The 21,177-nt window shown below is 38.0% G+C and overlaps 1 protein-coding gene across 3 annotated transcripts in view; it reads right to left on the reverse strand.

The window, feature by feature from the left end:
- The window catches only part of pb (homeobox proposcipedia), a 41,100-nt gene that overhangs the window by 13,285 nt on the left and 6,638 nt on the right, over nt 1-21,177 (reverse strand). For 2 of the 3 annotated variants that reach the window (XM_089260749.1, XM_018113162.3), the window contains exon 3: nt 10,903-10,917. The exons of the other annotated variant lie outside the window; for it this stretch is intronic. In XM_089260749.1, the coding sequence (XP_089116875.1) occupies nt 10,903-10,917 (15 nt within the window). The remainder of the gene's footprint in view (nt 1-10,902; nt 10,918-21,177) is intronic. 3 annotated transcript variants of the gene reach the window in all.

Here is a 21,177-nt window from a genome sequence, read left to right on the forward strand (position 1 = left end):
TCGCAACTGAATCGCCCTCAGCTCGCGGCAGAGACGCAACGTCACTCGCCCGAAGAGACAGCAGATAGAGCAAGAGAGAGCGACAGAGAGAGAGAGAGAGAGAGGTCAGCTTGACTGCAGGGGTAGTGGAAAGGGGGTTTACACGGTGGCCACCCAGTCGGCGACGCCGGCTGTCCACATCAGAAGCTTTACCGAAGTAAAACTAAAGGAAAAAAACCGTTTACACGCCAAGCTCAAGTTTCTTGCTTTCTTTCTTTTTCTTCTACTGCTGTTTCTTGCAATTTTGCCCTGTTCTCTGTTTCGTCATTTCTTGTAAGCCATCAGCCCGCTGTTGCTGTTGCTGTCGCTGTCGCTGTTGTTGTTGTTGCAGCATTTTTATCGCCCGTAAGTTTTGCTTATTTAAACACATCAACAACAACAACAACAACAACCGGCGGCACAATATTCACGGTAAATAAAAAAACAAAAGTCACTTCCGTTGCGCCAAAAGGAAAACGCGAAAAGTCTGCAGACGACGTCTGTGGGCAGTGGCCCCATCGACTTAGGACTAGATGTAGAGTTCTTCTAATTAGTTGAAAAAAAAAGAAGAAAAACATTTGTATGTATCGACGGCAGAAATATTGGAGTAAGCTTAAGCACAAACTACGGGTATTTTATATGCTTTCTTATAAAGTACATGCGGAAGAGAAATCGCAGATTACGTTAATTAAAAATGTCAAAATGCATTAAATTTAGATTTGGGCTAAGACACATTAAACACTGGCTGAGCACTTCCAATTGACAAGTGCATTAAAAGAGTTTTCATCATATAGACCTAGTAAATGTTTACTTTCATTTTAATTTAGACTATAATAATAATTCATACATGATTCGTCAAAGACTGCTTTAGTTACCAAAAATCATGCCCATATTTGAAATTGAGGCCAATCTTTTATTTTTTTAAGTATCAGTAAAATTTATAATAAACAAATTTAATGAATGCAGACAAAATATAGGCACATGTAGAATAATTTAAATACATTTCAGTGCATAAATACTGATTGATTTGTGGATTTGAATTAGTTTTTCGTACGATTCGATTATAATTACTTTATATGAGGCTTAATGATTTCCGGGCCATTAGCAGTCCTCTTATTATAATATTGCAAAAATGATAAATACTTGATTTGTGCACCATTTTTCACATACCTTAAATGGTTCTTTAGTATTTCACATCTGTTGTTCTCTTTCGCTCTCTCGCTCTCGGTCTCTCTCGCTCTCTGTCTCTTTCTCATTCCCTTTCTCTATCTCTTCAGGTAGATGTAGACAGAAAGAGTTAGAGAGAAGGAAGCAGATAGAGGGAGATAGAGAAAGCAGTATCTGTGCATAGTTTTCTTACTCCAATACTTTCTTATATACATTATTATCTTCTTGCTTTACTTCATTATCTTTTGTATATTTAGTATTTTATTGTTTTTGCGATATTATAATTTTCTTGTCTATAAGTCTACGTCCGATCCAGTTAATCGTTTCTGACTAAGTACTCTAGTAAAATTCTCAGATATGCTTATAAATAAAGAATGCGAATGCAATATTAAAAGTTATTATAATATTACTGACTGACCCTGGAAAACCTAGCAATTTTTAATGTGGTGACACAAATGTTGCATTCTATAAATAAAAATGTTGTTAACTAACATCAAGCAGCTCCTAGAACTGACTCTAAAAGCATTATATTAAGAGCCACAATAGTATTTCTGTTCAATATCGTATTAAATCATTAGACTAGACAAATGACATCCGCATACTTTGTGTGCATAATTGACCTGCTCTTGATATTGATATGGGAGTCTAATAGCTCAACAAATTGCTGTGGCTCAGTGTAAATCAATTTGTTTATGGCTAAGCATTAGATTGCCTCGTTTACTTGTCCAGGCGATAGACCATCAATAAAGCTATCAGCACGATGGTGCTCGGTGCACAGATAAGCGGACAGAAACTATTTAAAAATGTGATAAATCTTAACTCGATTGGCTAATTGACAGCAGATATGCGAGTATGTAATGTGTGTGTATGTGTGTGTGTGTGTTTGGTAATCAACAAGTTTGCGGCGCAAATGCAAATTAATTAGAGAGCTGTGCTGTGGCTGCTTTAATTGCGACCGCAGTAAACTTGCCAACTTGGCGTATGCGTGTTGCATGCAGCAAACCAGAGAAAGGGAGAGGGAGAGAGAGAGAGAGAGAGAGAGAGAGAGAGAGAGAGAGACGAGCACGGCCCGATAATTGAATTTACTCGGCTCTTGGTGGCAGCGTCCGCATGCGTACAGCACAGCTGTAGCTGGCTGCAATGTTGCCTCCAATTTGCCACAGGCGCCGCCTTTAAATTTGAGTTATGGCAGCGAACGAGTCGAAGTGCGTATGTATGATGTATCTATACATACACATATATGTACATATATGTATATTCATATGAACATGCTGGAGCCATGCGTAAATTTTGTCCCCGAAAAACAGGCTGCGCTAGTTGGTAGTTTGGTAGTTGGTGTTGTCCTCGTTGTTGTTGCTGTTGCTGTTGCTGTAGCTTCAGCTGGCCAATCTCCACCCTGCAGTGCTCGTCTTGAGACATAAATCATCTAAATCACTCGAACATGCAGCTGCCACTGGCTCAGTCTGTGCCTCAGCGAGCCAAAGACATTAAATAAATCGCTGCCTGCCAAATGTTTCACATACGATTTGCCTAAGCAACTCAGCTTGGCAAAAAGTTTTGCATTTTATGCCAGCTACAGCTACAGCTCTGCCGAGCTCCCTTTGACTTTCAGGGTTTTTGGTTGGAGTGCTCCTTGGGCAGGGCCATGTCAAGTGCATGTGTATCGTACATTACGCACAGGTGGCGACATATGCAAAATGTCACATAGTTTAAGCTCGATTGGAGCAGGCATATGCATGTCCTGCGCACATGTATAATTTATGATATGCCAGCCGGGCCGGGCCGGGCAGCTCACGTCGATTGTACGCTATTTTAGTTACACAGATAGATTGATCTAGAGTAATAATTGAATTGAACTGTAATTGAATAACACTTAATATATTGCAAACAAAGAGCTCTATTTTTAGAGAACAATCGAGTTAATTATATGCTGTGTGCAACATAAATAATTAGAAAATATAATAATGGAGTAATTGAAAAAATCGTTATATATCTCTGAGATATTCCATAGATATGATAGAACTGAGCTAGTATAAATAGTAAATGTAATGCATTTCACTTTAATTTGAAAATCCCACTAGTATACCACAAGTATCTAGCCCAGTTTTTAAAGTGGGTTCCACGTGAATCTCTTTAAAGTCCTCCCTTTCGACAAGTTGGCACATGAGATGCGAGCCCATTTGTCCTTGGTATCAGCGTAAACGCCACTACAGAATCTAGGTTGACTTATATACTTCCGCTTCCGGCAACAGAACATACGTTGCAACTCCACTCCGGCTCTCGTTTTGTGTGTTTTCCGTATTTTATGGCGGTATTATTCTGGCTTTTGCCTTCTGCTTGGGCCCGAGCTGAGTGCTGGGCGCAGAAACAGAATTTTATGCAAATATCCTAATCAAATTCACATTTTGAAGTTCAACTGTTTTATCCAAAACTTTTACCTTCAGCCGCTGACGACGCGCCCCAGCTTCGGCTGTGCTCTCCTCCGCCTCCTGCCCTAGAGGTTTGCCACCCATTTTTAATTTATTTCCACTTAAAAAACGAAGTGCACGACGCGAACGCTAGAAAAGAAGGCCACGGGCATAGGCTCAGCTTCCAAGTTCCAATCCCACTCACACATCTGCCTCCTCCTCCCTGCTCTCTGGGTGTCTCTCATCGGCAGCATCCGCTGCTCGCATCCTGTGCGTGCGTCCGGTGGAGCGCGGGTCGGCGCTGAGTTCGGGCTTTGGGTACTTGGCTGTGGATGGCGGCGTTATCGGGTGGTTCGTGTGGGCTGTTGCCGTGCACACCACAGTGGCAATATCCTCATCCGCCCATTGCCTGCCGCCCGCCTGCTGTACGCCTGCGAGGGGTGCCCTCCATATTTTCACTTATCACAGATCCCACTCCTGGCGGCCCAAAAAACTTAAATCCGCATGTCGAAAGCGATTAAACAGTTACCGTGTGGCTGTGTCCTGAATGTGCTGGAGCTGGAACTGTTGGCTCTTAGCCGCTGACTGCTGGCTGTTGGCTGTTGGCTGCTTCTTCATTTGTTCAGAATTAAAACAAAAGCATCCAAAGGATAAAATTAGTCACCGCAGTGACAGTAATTCAGACCACCTCTCCTCTTTGTCTCTCTCCATCTCTCTATCCCTCTCTCTACTCTCTACTTCTCTCTATGTGTGCCAGTGGCTTTGCAGTTTAATGCAGGAAGTTTTCACAGCGCAGAGGAACTTCCCACTCCCGTCGAGGGAATTCGTTGCGCCACTCGGCAACAACTGTGCAACATTCGGTGGCTCTGCCGTTTGATTAATTGCAATTTAAACGGTTTCAATTAAGGCAATGGCGCATCTTTCTGCTGCACAGCGGCCCAGAGCCCAAAAACAAGCGCAAACAATTTTGTTCTCTTCTTTGTTTTTGCCCCTAAACGTAATATCAATTGAATTGATTTGATGGCATTGACAGACAACGCTGCAGCTGGTGCCGTCTCCAGATATGTATATTCGCTGCGTGGATAATTTTTGTAATTTTTTTTTTTTTTTTTTTGAAAATTAATGAATGATTTTCTATGGAAATTTTTGTGCCGTTTCGAATTGAGGGGAAGTGCACTATAATAACAGGTAATACGGTTTAAAACATTTCAAAATAATTTGAAAACGCGAAGCACCTGCATTGCGCTCTCAATTTAGTTTGCATAGTTGATTATGTAAAATGTGATGCATATCGAAAAGTTGTTGCATAGCAACATTTTTTATGTGATCAACTAATTAAACTAATGTCAATTACAATTACAGCAATGCATAAACAAATATTTAGTCATATAATAAAATATTTAAATATACATATACATATATATTAAATATTTTTGTTTCTATTATATAAATTATTACATATATGTCTGTATAAAAGCATTTAATTATACCAGCAATTAAGTCATATAATAAAGTATTAAAATCAATATATTTATATTTTATATGTTTAAAAAAATTATTTTTGCTTAGAAAAGTATTCAAACTAAGATTGCAGAGTTGAAAGTTATTGATTTATGTATATAGTAACAATTAAATGTTTAGTAACTTTAAGAAAGCTGAACAGAGTTGCTTCTAGTATGCAAGTATAGCAGAGATCAGTTACTGATATAACTCTACTTGGAACTTGAAACAAATTTCCATTGTAAAATATTGAGAAATTACCATACTCTAATATTCAATCAAAAAATTTCAATTAACTATCGATTGCTCAGATAAATATTAAATTAAATTGAATCAATAAATTTTTTAACTTTCTAATATATTTTCAGATAAACAACTTACTCAGAATAAAGAAAATAAAATAATAACAAATAATAATAAACGATGTAATCTGTATCTTTCTTAAAGAGTCTTTAAGCCCTGAACAGCTTGTTCTCGCTGTTGATTATGGCTGAGCTTAAGCTCTGCATGATTTGTGGCAGTATTATTCTCATATTCATCAATGTGTGTTGCAGCTCTTTAAGCATATGCTTCCACACATATGCCACCCCTCTCTATATAGGTCTGTCTGTCTGTCTTTCGTTTTCGTTGTCTTGCCCGCCCTTTTGGCAGTTGTTGCCATGGTCAAGACACAACAATGGCCAACGAGTGGCCGCGAGTGCAGCCAAGGATTAATTCCTAATTTCGGCTAATGCCTCGCCAAGTGTTTCGGTTAGTGTTCGCCGGGTTGTTTACATTTCGGGTGTCGTGTTCTTGTGTTTTTGTCTAAATTACCTTGATAGAATGATGGCACAGCCACAGACAGTGCCAGGGCTAGATGTGGTCCCATTTCCATTTCCATTCTCAAACCCAAACCCAAACCCATTCTCAGTGTCTGTGCGTCCCTTCCCATGGCCCAGTTGGCAGGCCGCACTGCCCTACCCCCAGGCTGTCTCGGTATGGGCCTTTAACTGCAGCCCGGCCTTCGGGCCCACATGCTTGCCACCATCATTAATCATGACGTTTCAGCTCTGACACATTTGTCCGATCGGCAGCAGCAGCAGCGGCGGCGGCAACAGCAGCAGCGACGGCGGCAGCGGCGGCGGCTACGCACTATTGTAATGAAAACGTTTTGGAAGCCCTCGTCAAGACGGCGAGTCGTTCGCACAGCGGGAGCGAGGAGTGCGACGACACGTCAATAGACAACGAAAGTCCCGAGATGAGCAATTTGTAGGCAAATATTTTCATAATGCGACCACAACAGAAGCCGCATGTAAATATTGGCCAACTATTAACGAACTATTAGCCACAGTTAGGAGCAGGCTAATTGTAGTTCACAAGGCAATCCAAATTGAATCTGATGACAGGAATTACCTCAAAGCAGTTGCCGAGAATATGTTGAATACAAGTACTTTTAATGGCTGTTTAGAATTGTTTATGATTAATCGGAGTACAACAACATTGATTCGTTTAAAATAGTCAAATAAAATAATAAACAAATATTTATTATTATTGTTTTAAAAGTAAAAATTTGCATGGTAGTTCATAATTTTTTACTGGATAGCACGGAATCTTATTAAAGCATCACTAATACAACAATAAATAGGCTTAAATGCAATAAAGTTTTCTAAATTCCTATGAGAGTTTTGAATATACATATATATTTATTTATATATGTATATTAATTTTATTTATATTTAATTTTATTACATTTTATTTTCAATTTGTAAGCTTTTTGTCTGAGACAATAGTAAATATACCTTATATAAATATTACAAAAAATACTAAGTAACTCCGAAAATATTATTGCAAAAAAACTATTTTTGTTTTTTCAGTTATACTTTTCGATTGGGGCAACATGGTATAAAGTATAGCAATATTAAACAAGTAAGAAGACTCTAGTCGAGACTGCTCGACTAGGAGATACCCTGAACCCTCCAAGCTGATATTCTTATCATTCCGCACTTCTTTTATGCACGCACACATGCATTTACATGCATCCACCCTCACGCGCCCGCTCTCTGCTAACTGCGCAGTAAGCAGCGACTGCGCTTGGGCTGCGCTGCAGTGTGGGCAATAGTATGAGAATTTACTTGGTGAATAACTTCTTTTGTAAACATACGATCTTCATGAAACTTTCAGGGCGTAATTATATGGTCAAAATGTGTGTACATTCCAAAGCACAAGTCTGTAGTACTTGAAATACGTTTTTTACAAATTGGGGGCGAAGGGGGCGTGGTATCCAAAATCTGTTGATTACAAAATGTTTCTATTCATCATATATATATACACAGTAAATCTGAAGTCTCCACGTCTAATAGTACTCCGATGAGGCTCAAAAAACAAAATCAATTTTTCGATTATTCTCGATAAAAAAGTTATCGGATGAGTTATCGAAAAAATAAAGCAAACTCGTACTGCGTATGGTATACACGAGTACGCACCCAAAATTTCAGCTCTCTAGCTCTTATATCTTCTGAGATCTCGGCGTTCATACGGACAGACGGACGGACGGACGGACGGACGGACGGACGGACAGACGGACAGGGTTATATCGACTCAGCTCGTCGTGCTGATCAAGAATATATATACTTTATGGGGTCTGCGATGATTCCTTCTACCTGTTACATACTTTTACACAAAAACATTATACCCTGATTTCCCATTTTCAATGGGTTCAGGGTATAAAAAAAAAAAACATATACATATATACAAAAAATCTTTAAGAAAACAATTAATTCAAAATTAACCTCATGTTTCCGTAACGTTAAAATTCATGTTCCTATTTATTTCACTATTATTGTATATAGAACGAAAATATTTTTTTGTATATGACATTCATACACTTCCCTTGACTAACGAATGGCCCGCTAGCCAATAAGGCAAAAGCTATGCGGCTTTAGGGTAGGAGCTACAGAGGATAAGGGGTCAAGGGGTGCCCTGGCTAAGGGGACATATGCCTTTGCTTCTGTTGCTCGGTGTGGCACTGTGCAAGCGATACAATAATTGCTCTGGGCCGTCGTCGCCGTCATTGTTGCGGGTTTGGCATGAATTACAAAAAAAGGCCAACAACAACAAGAGCCACAAAAAAAAGGAATAAAGAAAAGAAATAGCAAACAACAACAAAAAGCGAGTACAACAAAACAAGAACTGGGCATACAAAGCCGCCATTCATTTCATAGCCGGCGTTTGCAAACACATACACACACACACACGCACACATACACACACACAGCACAGTGTTTACACACACGACCCTGTCATGCAATGGTCACAGGGCTTCAGAGCACGAGCGGGAGTCCGACCTGGAGCTGACCAAGCGAACGTGTTCTGTTCGATCAGACAACAAAGCTGGCACCACCAACACCACTTGCACCACCACCACCAAGAAGGTTGTCATTGGGTATACACACGTGTATGTGTGTGTGTGTGTGTGTGAGTGCCTCAATCATGTAATTATTTCCTCCGCAACCACTTTACCAATACCAATGCGTCCGGGCAGCACAGTGACCAACACATCCATGCACACACACAGGAATCGACGTCGACAAATGATATTACAAGTGGGGCCAACCTGGCAGGCATTGAAAAAAAAAAAAACAGTCGAAACTGGTAGCGTGTTTCGCTTTGAGTTTTGTTCTCTCTTTGTACATTTTTTACGCTAAGCAAACAACAGAAACAGAACAACTAGGGAATCAAGAAAGAATTGCTAAAGGCAGAAGCTCGAATTCCTAATACCCTGACAGATCATTGAAAGGAATATTCAATAAATAAACAAGTAAGAAAGCTCTAGTCGAGACTGCTCGACTACGAGATCCCCTGAACCCTACAAGCAACTGATATTTCAATAATAATTAGCACCCACACACGCACTCATGCAAACAAATACACGCACACACACACACTCACATATACAGGCGATTGCGCTTGGGTTGCGCTGCAGTGTTGGCAATATTAGGAGAACTTATTTGTTGAATAATTTAATTTCTAGACGTACGATCGTAATGAAACTTTCAGAACGTATTCATATTGTTTAAATGTATGTGTATACCGAAGCACAAGTCTCTAGTATTTGATATACGACTTTTACAAAGATTGGGGTGAGGGGGTTGATTTGGGGGTGGGGGGTAAATTTTAACAAAAACCGAAATTGTATGACATGCGTCTTAATATACATTTTAAATTTGGAGACTGTAGCTTGAAAGATGTAGGAGATATAATTTTTAAACTGATCTTCGATAGGGTTTTTTATCGATAAAAAAGTATCGGAGTGAGTTATCGTTTTTTAGTGATAAACTCGATATCCGCGTGATATATACGGACATTTTAAAAAAAAGTTGAAGTCTCTAGCTCTTGTATCTTCTGAAATCGACGCGTTCAAACATACGGACAGACGGACGGACGGACGGACGGACGGACGGACGGACGGACGGACGGACGGACAGACAGACGGACAGGGCTAAATCGACTCAGCTCGTCGCCCTGATGAAGAATATATATACTTTGTGGGGTCTGCCACGCCTCCTTCTGCCTGTTACATACATTTTAACAAAACCATTATACCCTGATTTCCCATTTTCAATGGGTTCAGGGTATAAAAACAAAGTGGTACAGCTGACTGAATTTGATTAACCTATGACTCTAAAATTTAGAGAATTACAGTTCAAGAATTTTCAATATTCCATTCGATCTATTTGTGATATATGTTATATGTACATATAATCAATTTTAAATATATTTATATTTATTTTAATTAAATTCTGTCTAAAAGCCATTCTCCTAGTATACGCGTTACATTCTTAATGCCAGAACTGGCTTACCCCAAGTCTCACCTTGGTAAGAGCATAAAAAATACAACAACAAAAAACGCAAAAAAAAAAAACAGAACAGTCTGCATATATGTATGTACTATGAGTGTGTATCTTTGCGATACATAAAAAACTGTGTTTCGTGTTTTTGTGTTACTCAATTTAATTCAGGTAAAATATATGTATATATGTATGTATGTACATTTTTTCGTCCAGGCCCGCAGCGCTCTTAAACTTTGGTCACGAACATGAAAAAGCGTCGTTTCCGTCGAATTGCTCGAAAATGGTTGACGGTTGATTGGTTCAGTTTTTGGTCAGAGGCCTCAGGTAGAGGGCAATGTCTAGACGAATCGAGTCTCGATTCAAAATGGCAGCCAAACTAAGTTTGAATACCGAATACTAAATATGAATATGAGTGCGAGCGAATTAGTTCGTACGGCCAAAATATGAAAGGAAAACCACAGTTAGCAAAAGGAAAAAAAAAAGCGAAATACATAAAATAATAGAAAATGTAAAAATGTAATTATGTTTATAATTTCACTCGTAATGCTTTTATCTCTGCTTTTGCAGCTTGTTTTCGTGCCCATTCAAAAAGAGTCGAAAACAAGGCTGAGAAAAAACGTGGCCATTCAAAGTAGCTAACAAAAATTCAATGGAAAATTGAAATGGCCAAAACGAAACGGCTTAAATATCTAGCCGTTTCATTTGCGGCTTTCAGCCTTCAACCTTCGCACACTTTTCAGTCCGGCCGTAAATAAATACGTATTTTATAATGGCATTTAAATATGTTTTGCGGTTCCAGACTTCATTGCACTTGATATATGTATGTACTGTATGTATTTTGTTTGTATTCTGCTTTGTTTTGAGGTTGGTTTATTGGAACAAGCCGAGCCTCAACGAATGCAATTTGCTGTACTTATCTAGCCAATTTAAAATGTTGTGGTTTTGATGTTGCATAATGGTAAGAAACTGCTTCAACTTACTTATGGAGTTATCACCTGAAAGAGAAAAAGAAAGAAATTATTATTTATCTATCAATATTTTGATGAGCTTATTTCATATTAATTTTAAATTAATTGCTACAAATATACCATAAGGAAATTATAAATATGAAAAGTGGTAGAATTTTATATTTACATAGAATATGCATAATATTTCTGAGCTGTTTTCTGTTGAATGAGTTATGAATAGGCAGTCAGAGATTCTTTCAATTAAATAATTTTAAAATTGTACTCAAAGATCCCAAATTGAGTTTGATCATCAATCAACTTTCTAGGGAAAAATAGTTTGTAAATCCGAAAAAATTATACATACTTCAAATTATATTCTTTATTATTTTATTATTCCTTGCTTATATATGAAGTTTTTAATCGAAAGTCTACTTTTCCGAAGAGGTTTTCATAAACAAATAAACCTATCTTCCTGATATAATTAAATTGAATTTCTCTTATTTTTTTTGGTAATTTATTATTCTTAGTCGCGCGTATACAAAACACGATCAACTAGAATTTGAGACAATTTTTTTTAGCAATATTCTTAAAGTATTTGATATATTTTTTTTTATTAATATTATTATTATATTTTTTTAAATATTTTTTCTTGTTTAAAGATTTTATTTTTAACGAAAATATATTTTAAAGTATTTAAAATACAGTAATTTTATTGTTTTGATAGAATATTGAAGATTCCAGCTATTTCTTTTATAAGCTATCTGAATTCAAAACCTGCGCTTAGCACTAACTCTTTTAGCTGTTAAGAGAGTATATCCAACTTTAATCGACATTAATCGATTTACTGTCTTGCCGAGCTACTTTATACTAAGGCAATCTGTACGTAGCTCATAAGAAACTTTCTTGTACACTTCGAGCGGAGTTTGTGGCTACTTACTCGCTGGCAAGTAAGTATTTTGAAATTGAGCACAAAAGTGGAAAATAATTAACCCCAAACTTGAGAGCGGAAGTTTCGACTTGTGTAGCCACTGATGCTGCATGTGAGCCGGGCCATAGTTGAGGCTGATAGGGCAACACATGCAGCACGTAACGAACGGTCAAGCAAATGGCCAGAGAGACCAGGCCGGGCCGGGACTGGCCGCTTCCGGAGTCAGCGACATCAGCAAAATATTAAACAACTTGCAAGCCAAAGTAATTGAGAAGTTTTCTATGCTTCGATGGCTGAGAGACAAACCCGACTCAAACTAAGCAGCGACGATGTCTTAAGGCGGGCATCGTGCTTCCTCTGCCAGTACGTTATTTGCACAAAAATGAAGCGAGCGCCCAACCGAAATATCAAAGGAGTAATCCGCACGGAGTTTGAGTGCCTCGCAAAATAAAATCATGCGCTTGGAAATAATAGCGTCTGGGCTGGCAATAATTTCTGGCTGGGCGTGGAGCCAAGTCTATGGCAGCTTCATGAGCAACAGTCAAATATATGAATTGAGATATTTTTGCTAGCATAGGGCGGCAGCTGCGTGATTAGCAAGTATTCGCATAGATAATAAGTAAATATGAGTATTTATATTTATTGCAGCTGGCCTGAAGCCCATCAAATGTGACTGGCATTTTCCTAGGCATAGCCCAAGAGATGCTTTAACAGTAAATTGCCCATTAGCTTTAAAGATGCAATCGATCCATAGCTCGACTACTAAATTATGACGGAGTTAGAACGTCGCTTGAAGTTAGAAATTTTGTAAGTTAGAGTAAAGTAAATTATGCTCGTTAAGAAGCACACGATTGATAAGAGTTTATATCTATTAAATTTTGTATAGTAAAGTGATTGTTAAGCGGAGAAGAAATTAATCTTATTGTATTAGAGCTAGAAATCAAAGGATTTTCTTTTCCATATAATATATTACATTGATTTGAATGTTTTCATTAATATTTCAGGGTGATTTAATAAATAATAATAAATAATAATATTATTAAAAATTGATCTAATGAATAATAATTTAATAATAATAATAAAAATACAAATACAATATAATAATATATATAAAAATAAAAATAAATAAATATATATATATAAATAATAAATAATAAAATAATATTTATGTTATAGTCTAAATGAATTATAGTAATTTTGTTGATCAAAATTTTATATCATTTAATGGCTTGGGATAGATTCTAAACCTTTAATTTTTGAAATTCTGATACGAATGAAGATATGATTGAATGAAACTAGATATGAATATAATATATACTATTCTCATTCATTGTGTATTCCTATATATAAATTATATTACAGTCTGAGCTGTTATAATGTTCACATATTTGTTCGCAATGCTGGGTTAATGTCTAAATTCAATTTAAAATGTATATAATCAGTTTTCGAAGCATGTTTAAAGGCCATTTGCGTAATTGAAAAACGCGAAATGGACAGCTAATGTGTAGGAACATATTAAAATGTAAGTGAAGTTTAAAGTTGCTTTTGTTGTGGGCTCTGCTCAGGCAACAACAGTCGAAGGCAAAGCCAAAAGCAGACGCAGACGCAGAGCAATGGCAACGCCTTGGTCAGTTCAAAATGATAGCATTGCTCTTGTTGTAGTCGTTGTTTGTGTTGTTGCTGTTGTTGCTGTTGCCCCGTAGCTGACTGACAGTAGGTGTGACCAGTCTACTCATTCATTCTGACAGTTTTCCCACCCACTCTTGCACAAAACGCAATTTGTTGGATTGTAGGTTGTGCCCTCTAAGCACGAAAGGTAAAAGTGCTGGCCATATCGAAATATATGTGTGTGTGTGTGTACGTATACGTATATCAGAGTGTGTGTGTATGTGAACCACCACCGCTGCGGCATTGCTTACAGCCCGCTCTGGCTTCCCCTGGGCGGGGGGTAGTTGGGTGGGTTGCTTGTGGCGCCACAAACAGCATTTTTTTCTTGTAATTTTTTTTTCGTTTCTTTTTGTTTTTTTGGTTTTTGCAGTTGCCAGTCGCGTGTCTCGCTGCGTATTTGAATTCTGGTTTTTCTTGGCTTTTCATTTTGGGGTTTTCTTTTAGGCTGCGCTTGCAACTAATTTTCATTTCCAGCACGGTGCACCTTTTGCCTGGCAAATCTTATTAAAAAGTGAACAGTGCGATAAAATTGAATTTGCATTCAAAAGCCATTAACCGCAGCAGTCGCAGTTGTTGCTGTTGTTGTTGTTGTTGCTGCTGACAGACGTTGTCCTTGCAGCCACAAATTAAGCAGGATACGAGAATTCTGCTTGTCTGACTCGCAGCTTTAATACCGTAGCCTTGCAATTCGTGGATTTTCGCTGTATTTAAAATTCGCGCTTAAAAATTAATATTTCACGCACATTTGGCAAATTCGGCGGCAGCTGCTAATGGCGTCATGTATATATTTTATTTTGATTTTTCATTTTTATTTTCAATACGCAATTGGAACGTGCCATCGATAAATATTGCCGCCGAAATTATTATACAATAAATACAGCAACTCACGTGGAAAAATATTATTTTAATTGCATATCAATTTCACGCTCTTTAACAAAAGCAACGCACGGCAATTTGACCAATCATCTGAACGAAGCGTTTACACACACACACACACACACACACATGCCAGACAGGCAGGCAGACAGATACAGATACCGATACAGATAGAGATACCCACCCACCTGGATACCATTTTGATGCCAATTGACATTCAAAATTAGAGCTAAACGTTCTCCAATTACCCAGAGCACGGAAGCATGTAACCATGGAGGTGATTGCCAGCATTTGTCTGGGGGTTTGGCTTATGGCTAATGTGACTCCAATTGGAACTGTTTGGCTGGTTCATAAATGGCCCACTTATTACAATATTTATATGGCTGCTCGTGCAGGAATATCAATTAATAACTGCACTCTTGTAATTACACTCAACTCGATGTGTGTTTAATTGAATTTCTACCTGTGTTTTCAAATGTCAGTTATTAATTTATTTGCGCACAATAAAGCGCACGCCTCTAATCCATAATATTCAAATGCAACACGTTGCATTTATGCGCGAAATTTGTTGCAGCTGTAAGCATTATTTTAATTACGCGCTGCTCATAGGCATATGAACTAGACATTAAATGGTTTTTATAAAGGAATATTCAATGTTTATGCAAAATATGTGCACATATATATTCTCCTACTATTGGAGCTATATAAATTTAAACTAATGCTGTGTAAAAAATCTAATAAATAAATATTATGTGTAATATACTCATTACTGCTCAACCTTTTTGTCGATTGGATTCGAAATATTTTGAAACCATGCCATTTTAAATATTAATTTATTTTTTGTTTTAATTGAATTTAATATTTCATAATTCTAATAATAAATATTGACTTTAGAAATATTATCAAAATTGTCTTTCATCGCGCATAGATGCCGAATGGTAAAGGTTTATGGCACAAATTTAAAAATGTAAATTTTTTATTTTTTTCTTTCTAACTCGCTAAATCCATATAATTTGTCCTTGCAGTCTAATTTTGCTTTTTCAGAAGAAAACAAATAAATAAAAAATATATAGATCTTATTTTATTTGTATGTTTTAATTTGTATGGGTAATGAAAATAATGAATATATTGTGAATTTTTTTCACGTTACTGTATATATATATATATCTACAATTATTCTTAGCTTTCATTATTTCCAAATAGACGGAGTGAAATATCTTATATTTCACATAAGCAAAGACAATAAAAATGTTTACATTTAGTGAATATTTAATATATGTATACATTATAATTATTTACATTATATACTTTATATTATATTAGACGGAGTGAAGGAGCTTATATTTTTTTATCTTACACATTATAATTATTTTCTCTTTTATTCGATATGGACTTGGTTGATTAAAATTTATTAAAAAATAAGATTCTGTTCGTTTTGCACTAAATTCAAAATGTACAGGGAAAACCATTCCCACAGAATAAACCCGTAATGTTTTCGCACAATAATCTTAGACATGTCATATGTATATGTGTGTTATATGTAAACTTAGTCACAAATACAGCCACACAAAAAGCTAAGCAAACGACAATCCTATCAGTCAACATATTCTATTTATTAGAATGCTTTGTGTCAAGCGTGTAGCTCGTAATCAACTGCCCAATTCCGATTCCAAATGAACTGCATCTGTTGAGTCCCATCGATCACATCGATAAATGTGGCTGACATAATTATTGCAGCTTGGCACAAAGGCGAACGCGAAATAACAATAACAAGACGTCCGAAATAAAAATGTCAGTTTAAATAAAAAAAACAAAATAAAAGAAAACGAAAAAGCGCCGATGCAAATCAATCAGACTTGGAACTGAATGAAAGGGCAACGTTGATGTATTGGCCGGGCTTTGTGTTTCTCTGATTTCTGTTGGTTGCCGATTGGGCTGACGGACTGACTGGCTGGCTGACTGGCTGACTGTCTGCCTGGCGATTTTCGCAAACATGTCACACAGTTTACAGTTAAGAGATGACAAATTCATTTTTAACACGGCGACCAGAGTGAAACCTCGACATGGTGGACCAACAACCATATAATCAACGCCACATCAACAATGAGCCATTGCAGTGCAGATTTCGCCTCGCATATGGGGTGGCATGTCTGGCCGACTGTCTGACAGCGGCTCTCTCCCTCTCCCTCTTCCTCTCACTGTGTATGCTGTCTGCCAAGTGACGTTTGGCTGTCAGCAGGGCCCCCAAAATAACTCAAAAGTCGCAACGTGTGTATTTGTATCCTGTATCTTGTAGCTCTGGCTGCAGCATGTGTGGCACGCACCTCATCTCTCGCCCAGATAAATGTGTACAAAATTAAAGATGCTCCCGCTAAACACAAGCTTAGCCGAAAAAAAAGGTCAAGTCCAAAATGATGGATGATGCCATGACACTCTCTCTCTCACACACACACACACACCCCATAAATCTTCGACATGGAGATGAATGAAATGGCTGAGTGACATTTTCTGCTGCTGCTGCTGTTGCTACGGCTGCTGCTTTACCGTTAAAGGTCTATTAAAATATCGGGGTGGTTGCAAATACGAGCTCACTGCGCTCAAACACTTATTCTTATCGCTCGCTCAGGTAGTACGTGTCCTGTTTGACTACCTTTCTGACAATATCCGTTGTAAAGTTTTGCCGTGTTATTTGCTTTGGTAGCTGCAGGATCATAATTTTTATCGCACCATTCATCGCATAAATAATTCTGTTAACATTTTCAACAAGCCACAAATTAAAACTACAAAGCACTAAAAATTCGTGCTCGCAAAATTTACGACCAACGGAATCACGTGTCATCCACGCGCTGCATACCACCTACCCTTGCCTCCTGTCCCCCTGGCTCATGCTCCCTGTCGTAGATATGATGCATGACTCGGCGGAAGGCGGTCTCAAGGATTCGAGTTACGCTCCAGGATTCACGTGCTAAGCGTATGCGATCTGAGATCTCTTTGTTGGTGTTGGTGTGCATTTGAATACGGAATCCATGAAGCCTTTTTTTGCATGTGGTTCGCTATTTGAATATCAAACAGTGGGAAATCCACACACACACACACACACACACACACACACACACACACACACACACACACACACACACACACACACTCACACATAGACACCCCTCAGTGCCAGTCGATGACAAACCGAAAATCCATTTCACACAAACATTAGTTTTATTTAAATCACAGACTCACACACACACACATACAGGGCACACACGACTGCGACCTTTGTGCCCAGGCTAAAGGAGCATGTGTTCGAGCCCATACTTGTGCGGCTTTTGTGGCTGTTATCCTTGTTGACTTTTCACGCTCTTTTAAACGCCGTTAAATATTTCAACGCTGACTCCGTTTGTTTGTCTGTGCACACAGCCAGCCCTTTGGCTTCGGTTTACATTTATCACATTTAAAACACTAAATGGATATTAAATTTAGGGCAATAAATAACTGAAGTTCAATAAAAAACAAGTCGAGAACTAATCAATGCAGCATGATGATAAATGGGCAAAAATTAATAAGCATGATGAACTGTATGCATGATTATTAATTTTTTTAATTTTTAAGCCGAATGGATGAAGGAAATTGGAAATCCTGCTAGGCAACTTTAGAGCTGCACTCACATGAAATATATCTATCCCTGAACTATTTGTTTCCCTTGATTATCTATCGTACTAGTAAATCTTGTTCCGGCTCTACTCTCAGCTCGGCGAGCTATCAGACACGTGTGAATCGCGCATGTTCTGCTCATGATGAATTCACACTTGTGATTTCGCTCGCCTTTGTGTGATACGAGTCTTTAAACTAATTAGTTTTCGAGGGCTGAGCCGATTCAAATCAGCGGAGCGTTACAGCTGGAATCCAGACGAAACTAAAACGGTGTCTGCGACTGCGAGCTGTGATACAACTAATTTATGGCAGTTTTTTCGCTGTCATTTGTCTTGAGGCGGGCGCCTCAGTGTACGCTCACCTGCACTAATTACGGTAGTTCAGTGGCTCATTGATAACTAAGCGTCGTTTTATGTAAATCCGATAATTTATGAACTTATTATTGCTAGTTAGTGCAGCTCCAGCTGCTGAAAGATGCTGATGCTGATGTAGAGGCGGCTGCAATTGTATTCGCATGCAATCGAGTGTGGGTAATGCGATTAACGGTCTGATATGCGGTTATAAATAGGTGGTGTACGCATACTTGAACACTTGACTGTACTTCTTGTACTCCCAGCCACTAATGCCGGCAACTTAAGTGGTTAAGAATGGGAAGAGCGGGTATTTTGATAAAGCGCTCAACAATGCCGTTGCTAACAAGCAATTTTTATGGCCGAAAATCCAATTCAAATGTTTACAAATCGTTTAAACTGGGCGAGAGGAGAGAAAGACATAAAAATAAATCGCGTACAAATTGAAAATAATTTCGGATTTGATTTTTTCTTTACGATGATGGTTAGCTCAGCAACGACTACGACGAAGCCAGCTGAGGAAAGTGGACAGAGACATTCAAATTGTGGACAAGCGCGGGTCAAACTAAGTGAGTAAGCGACGCAATCCCACTGCGCGCGGGCTCTGCCTTCCATTTCACTAAGTACACAAGAATAGAGCGTAAAAAATTTTTATCGTCGCGCTTTTTACGGAATGTGATCCGCGGCGATTAAGTGTGCGGCTTTTGTGTGTCATTGTCAAGCCAAACAGTAGCAGGAGCAGGAGCAGAATCAGGAACAAGACCAGGAGCAGGGGCTGTTGCTGATGGGCATTGGAATTGTCAATGGGGATGTGGTGCCAGTTACTGCTGCTGCTGCTGCTCACTTTTATTTGCTCAGCGGGCCAAACCCACCACCGCAGCCACAGCCAGGCAGCCCCAACCACAGCGCACCGCAGCACTTGCCGCCCACACGCGTAATGTATTCAAATTTTCTAAGGCGAGGCCAGTGTCAGTGTGCAGTCATTTCATAAAATGCTTTTTTAAAATTTAATCGTGGACAAATATTTTCATTCCTCTTTTTTTATTTTCCTTCTCCTTTGGCTTTTAGCTAAATGAGCGGAAATAAAATTAAATCGATACTGGACGCGGTTTAATTCTATAGTCAACGCTTTTTTTCTCTCTCTCGTTGTTTTCCTAATTCACTGGCGGCAAATGAGCAAGACGCACAGTGGGTCAAGTATGGGCATTTTGTATTCAAATTGAATTTAAGTCAAATTATAGTTTTGTTTTAATGTAAGGAAATAACAGGATGTATGTACCATGGATGGTCAGTTTTTTTTTTTTTTTTGTTATCGTTGGAGATTATTTTAACGTTATTCACTCTAAAAATTTCTTATATTTCTATATCTAGTTTAACATTTTGTACTACTTTACATATTGTTTACTTTAAAGAACAATATTTCAACTACTTGTTAAATTTTGACAATCAGAGTTCCTCTGAGAGCTCACCGAGCCACAATATATGTCCACAGCGCAGTTTGTTTGCCTGTCAAAAACCCATAATGATTGATTTGTTAAACTGTTTTAATCGACATGTCAACCCATCAATAAAAAAATGTTCAATTCATAAGAACAAAAACTTTGCCTTATTCTAAATGAAATAAGCAAAGTTTTAGGCATTTCTGTTTATTCTAATGTTTCCCATTCAAATTTATTTAACCTAGCTCCTCTGTGTCCCGCATTGTTATTGCTCGACTCCAATGAGAAGTCGCCGCACAATTTCTCACAGCTAAATTTTTATTGGAAAAGCTACGTCAGTTGGTCAGAAGTATTTGTGGGCTAAGTATAAACATTAATTTTTCATAATTCTCGAATAAAAAATTACGCTTTAAAATAATGACAAATCAGTTCGCAGATAAACCCACGACAGCAGGAAAAATAAAAATGAAAAAAATGAGTAAAAAATTAAAAAATATATATATATTAGGAGTTTTTTTTTTTTTTTTTTGCTTTTGGGCAGCCGCCAGCGCACTTTTCCTGAGCTTAACTAATCGTAACAGATTTTTTTCACAGTCATGATGGGAGCGATAAAAAATGAGCAAGAAAAGGGACACCCTTGGGCGGAGACGTCTGCCTGGCCATATCCTGCGGCCTGCCAATTAGAACCCTTTGTTTGCCTGCATCTCCTACACAAGACGGCGCTCCAGCTCTATCTCGACGCACTTATCTCCATAATAAAGTCGTAACAATTAATTGCGCGACCTTTTCAATGGCTGCGACTTAGCCCAATCTGAGGCTCCTTCTTAAAGATATCCCTCAGACAGCAGGCCAGCCTCTTTATTTTGAGCACCTTTCGCGTGGTTTGACGCATAATTAGTGCTTAAAATTTATTTGACGAGCCTGCAATTAATTTAATGTAATTTTCCATTTTCAAGTTGGGCTTTTGAGTGAGCTTGATGCGAATTTAGACAAGTTCTAAATTTCTAGCATATGCCAGATATAAATTAAATAAATTATAAAAAATAAAATTACAATTTAAGAATATATTATATTCACTAGATTTCCCTATCTATTCTCATTATGCGATACATGAAATAAAGTCTTTTAAATCTGTTTGGATCTCAGATTGATCTATATATTACCAAATACAGCTGTAATTCCATCTGGCGAATTGAGTTGCTCTTTGAGAGCGACTCCATTGGCTTTTTTATACATATTTAACTGCGGTTTGTTTTGAGTGAATTCAACTGTAAAGGTTAAAATTATAAATGTGCAAATGACTCATCATAAATAAAATTAATAAAAGGCACGCAGTCAAAAGCCGAAAGCCAAAGGAACCTGGACAGGGGCATTGAGACAGCGAGGCCTTCATTGAGAA

The sequence above is a fragment of the Drosophila navojoa genome, chromosome 2 (assembly GCF_054131105.1).
Source record: "Drosophila navojoa isolate 15081-1374.11 chromosome 2, UAZ_NAV_1.0, whole genome shotgun sequence".
In the NCBI taxonomy this organism is placed as follows: Eukaryota; Metazoa; Arthropoda; class Insecta; order Diptera; family Drosophilidae; genus Drosophila; species Drosophila navojoa.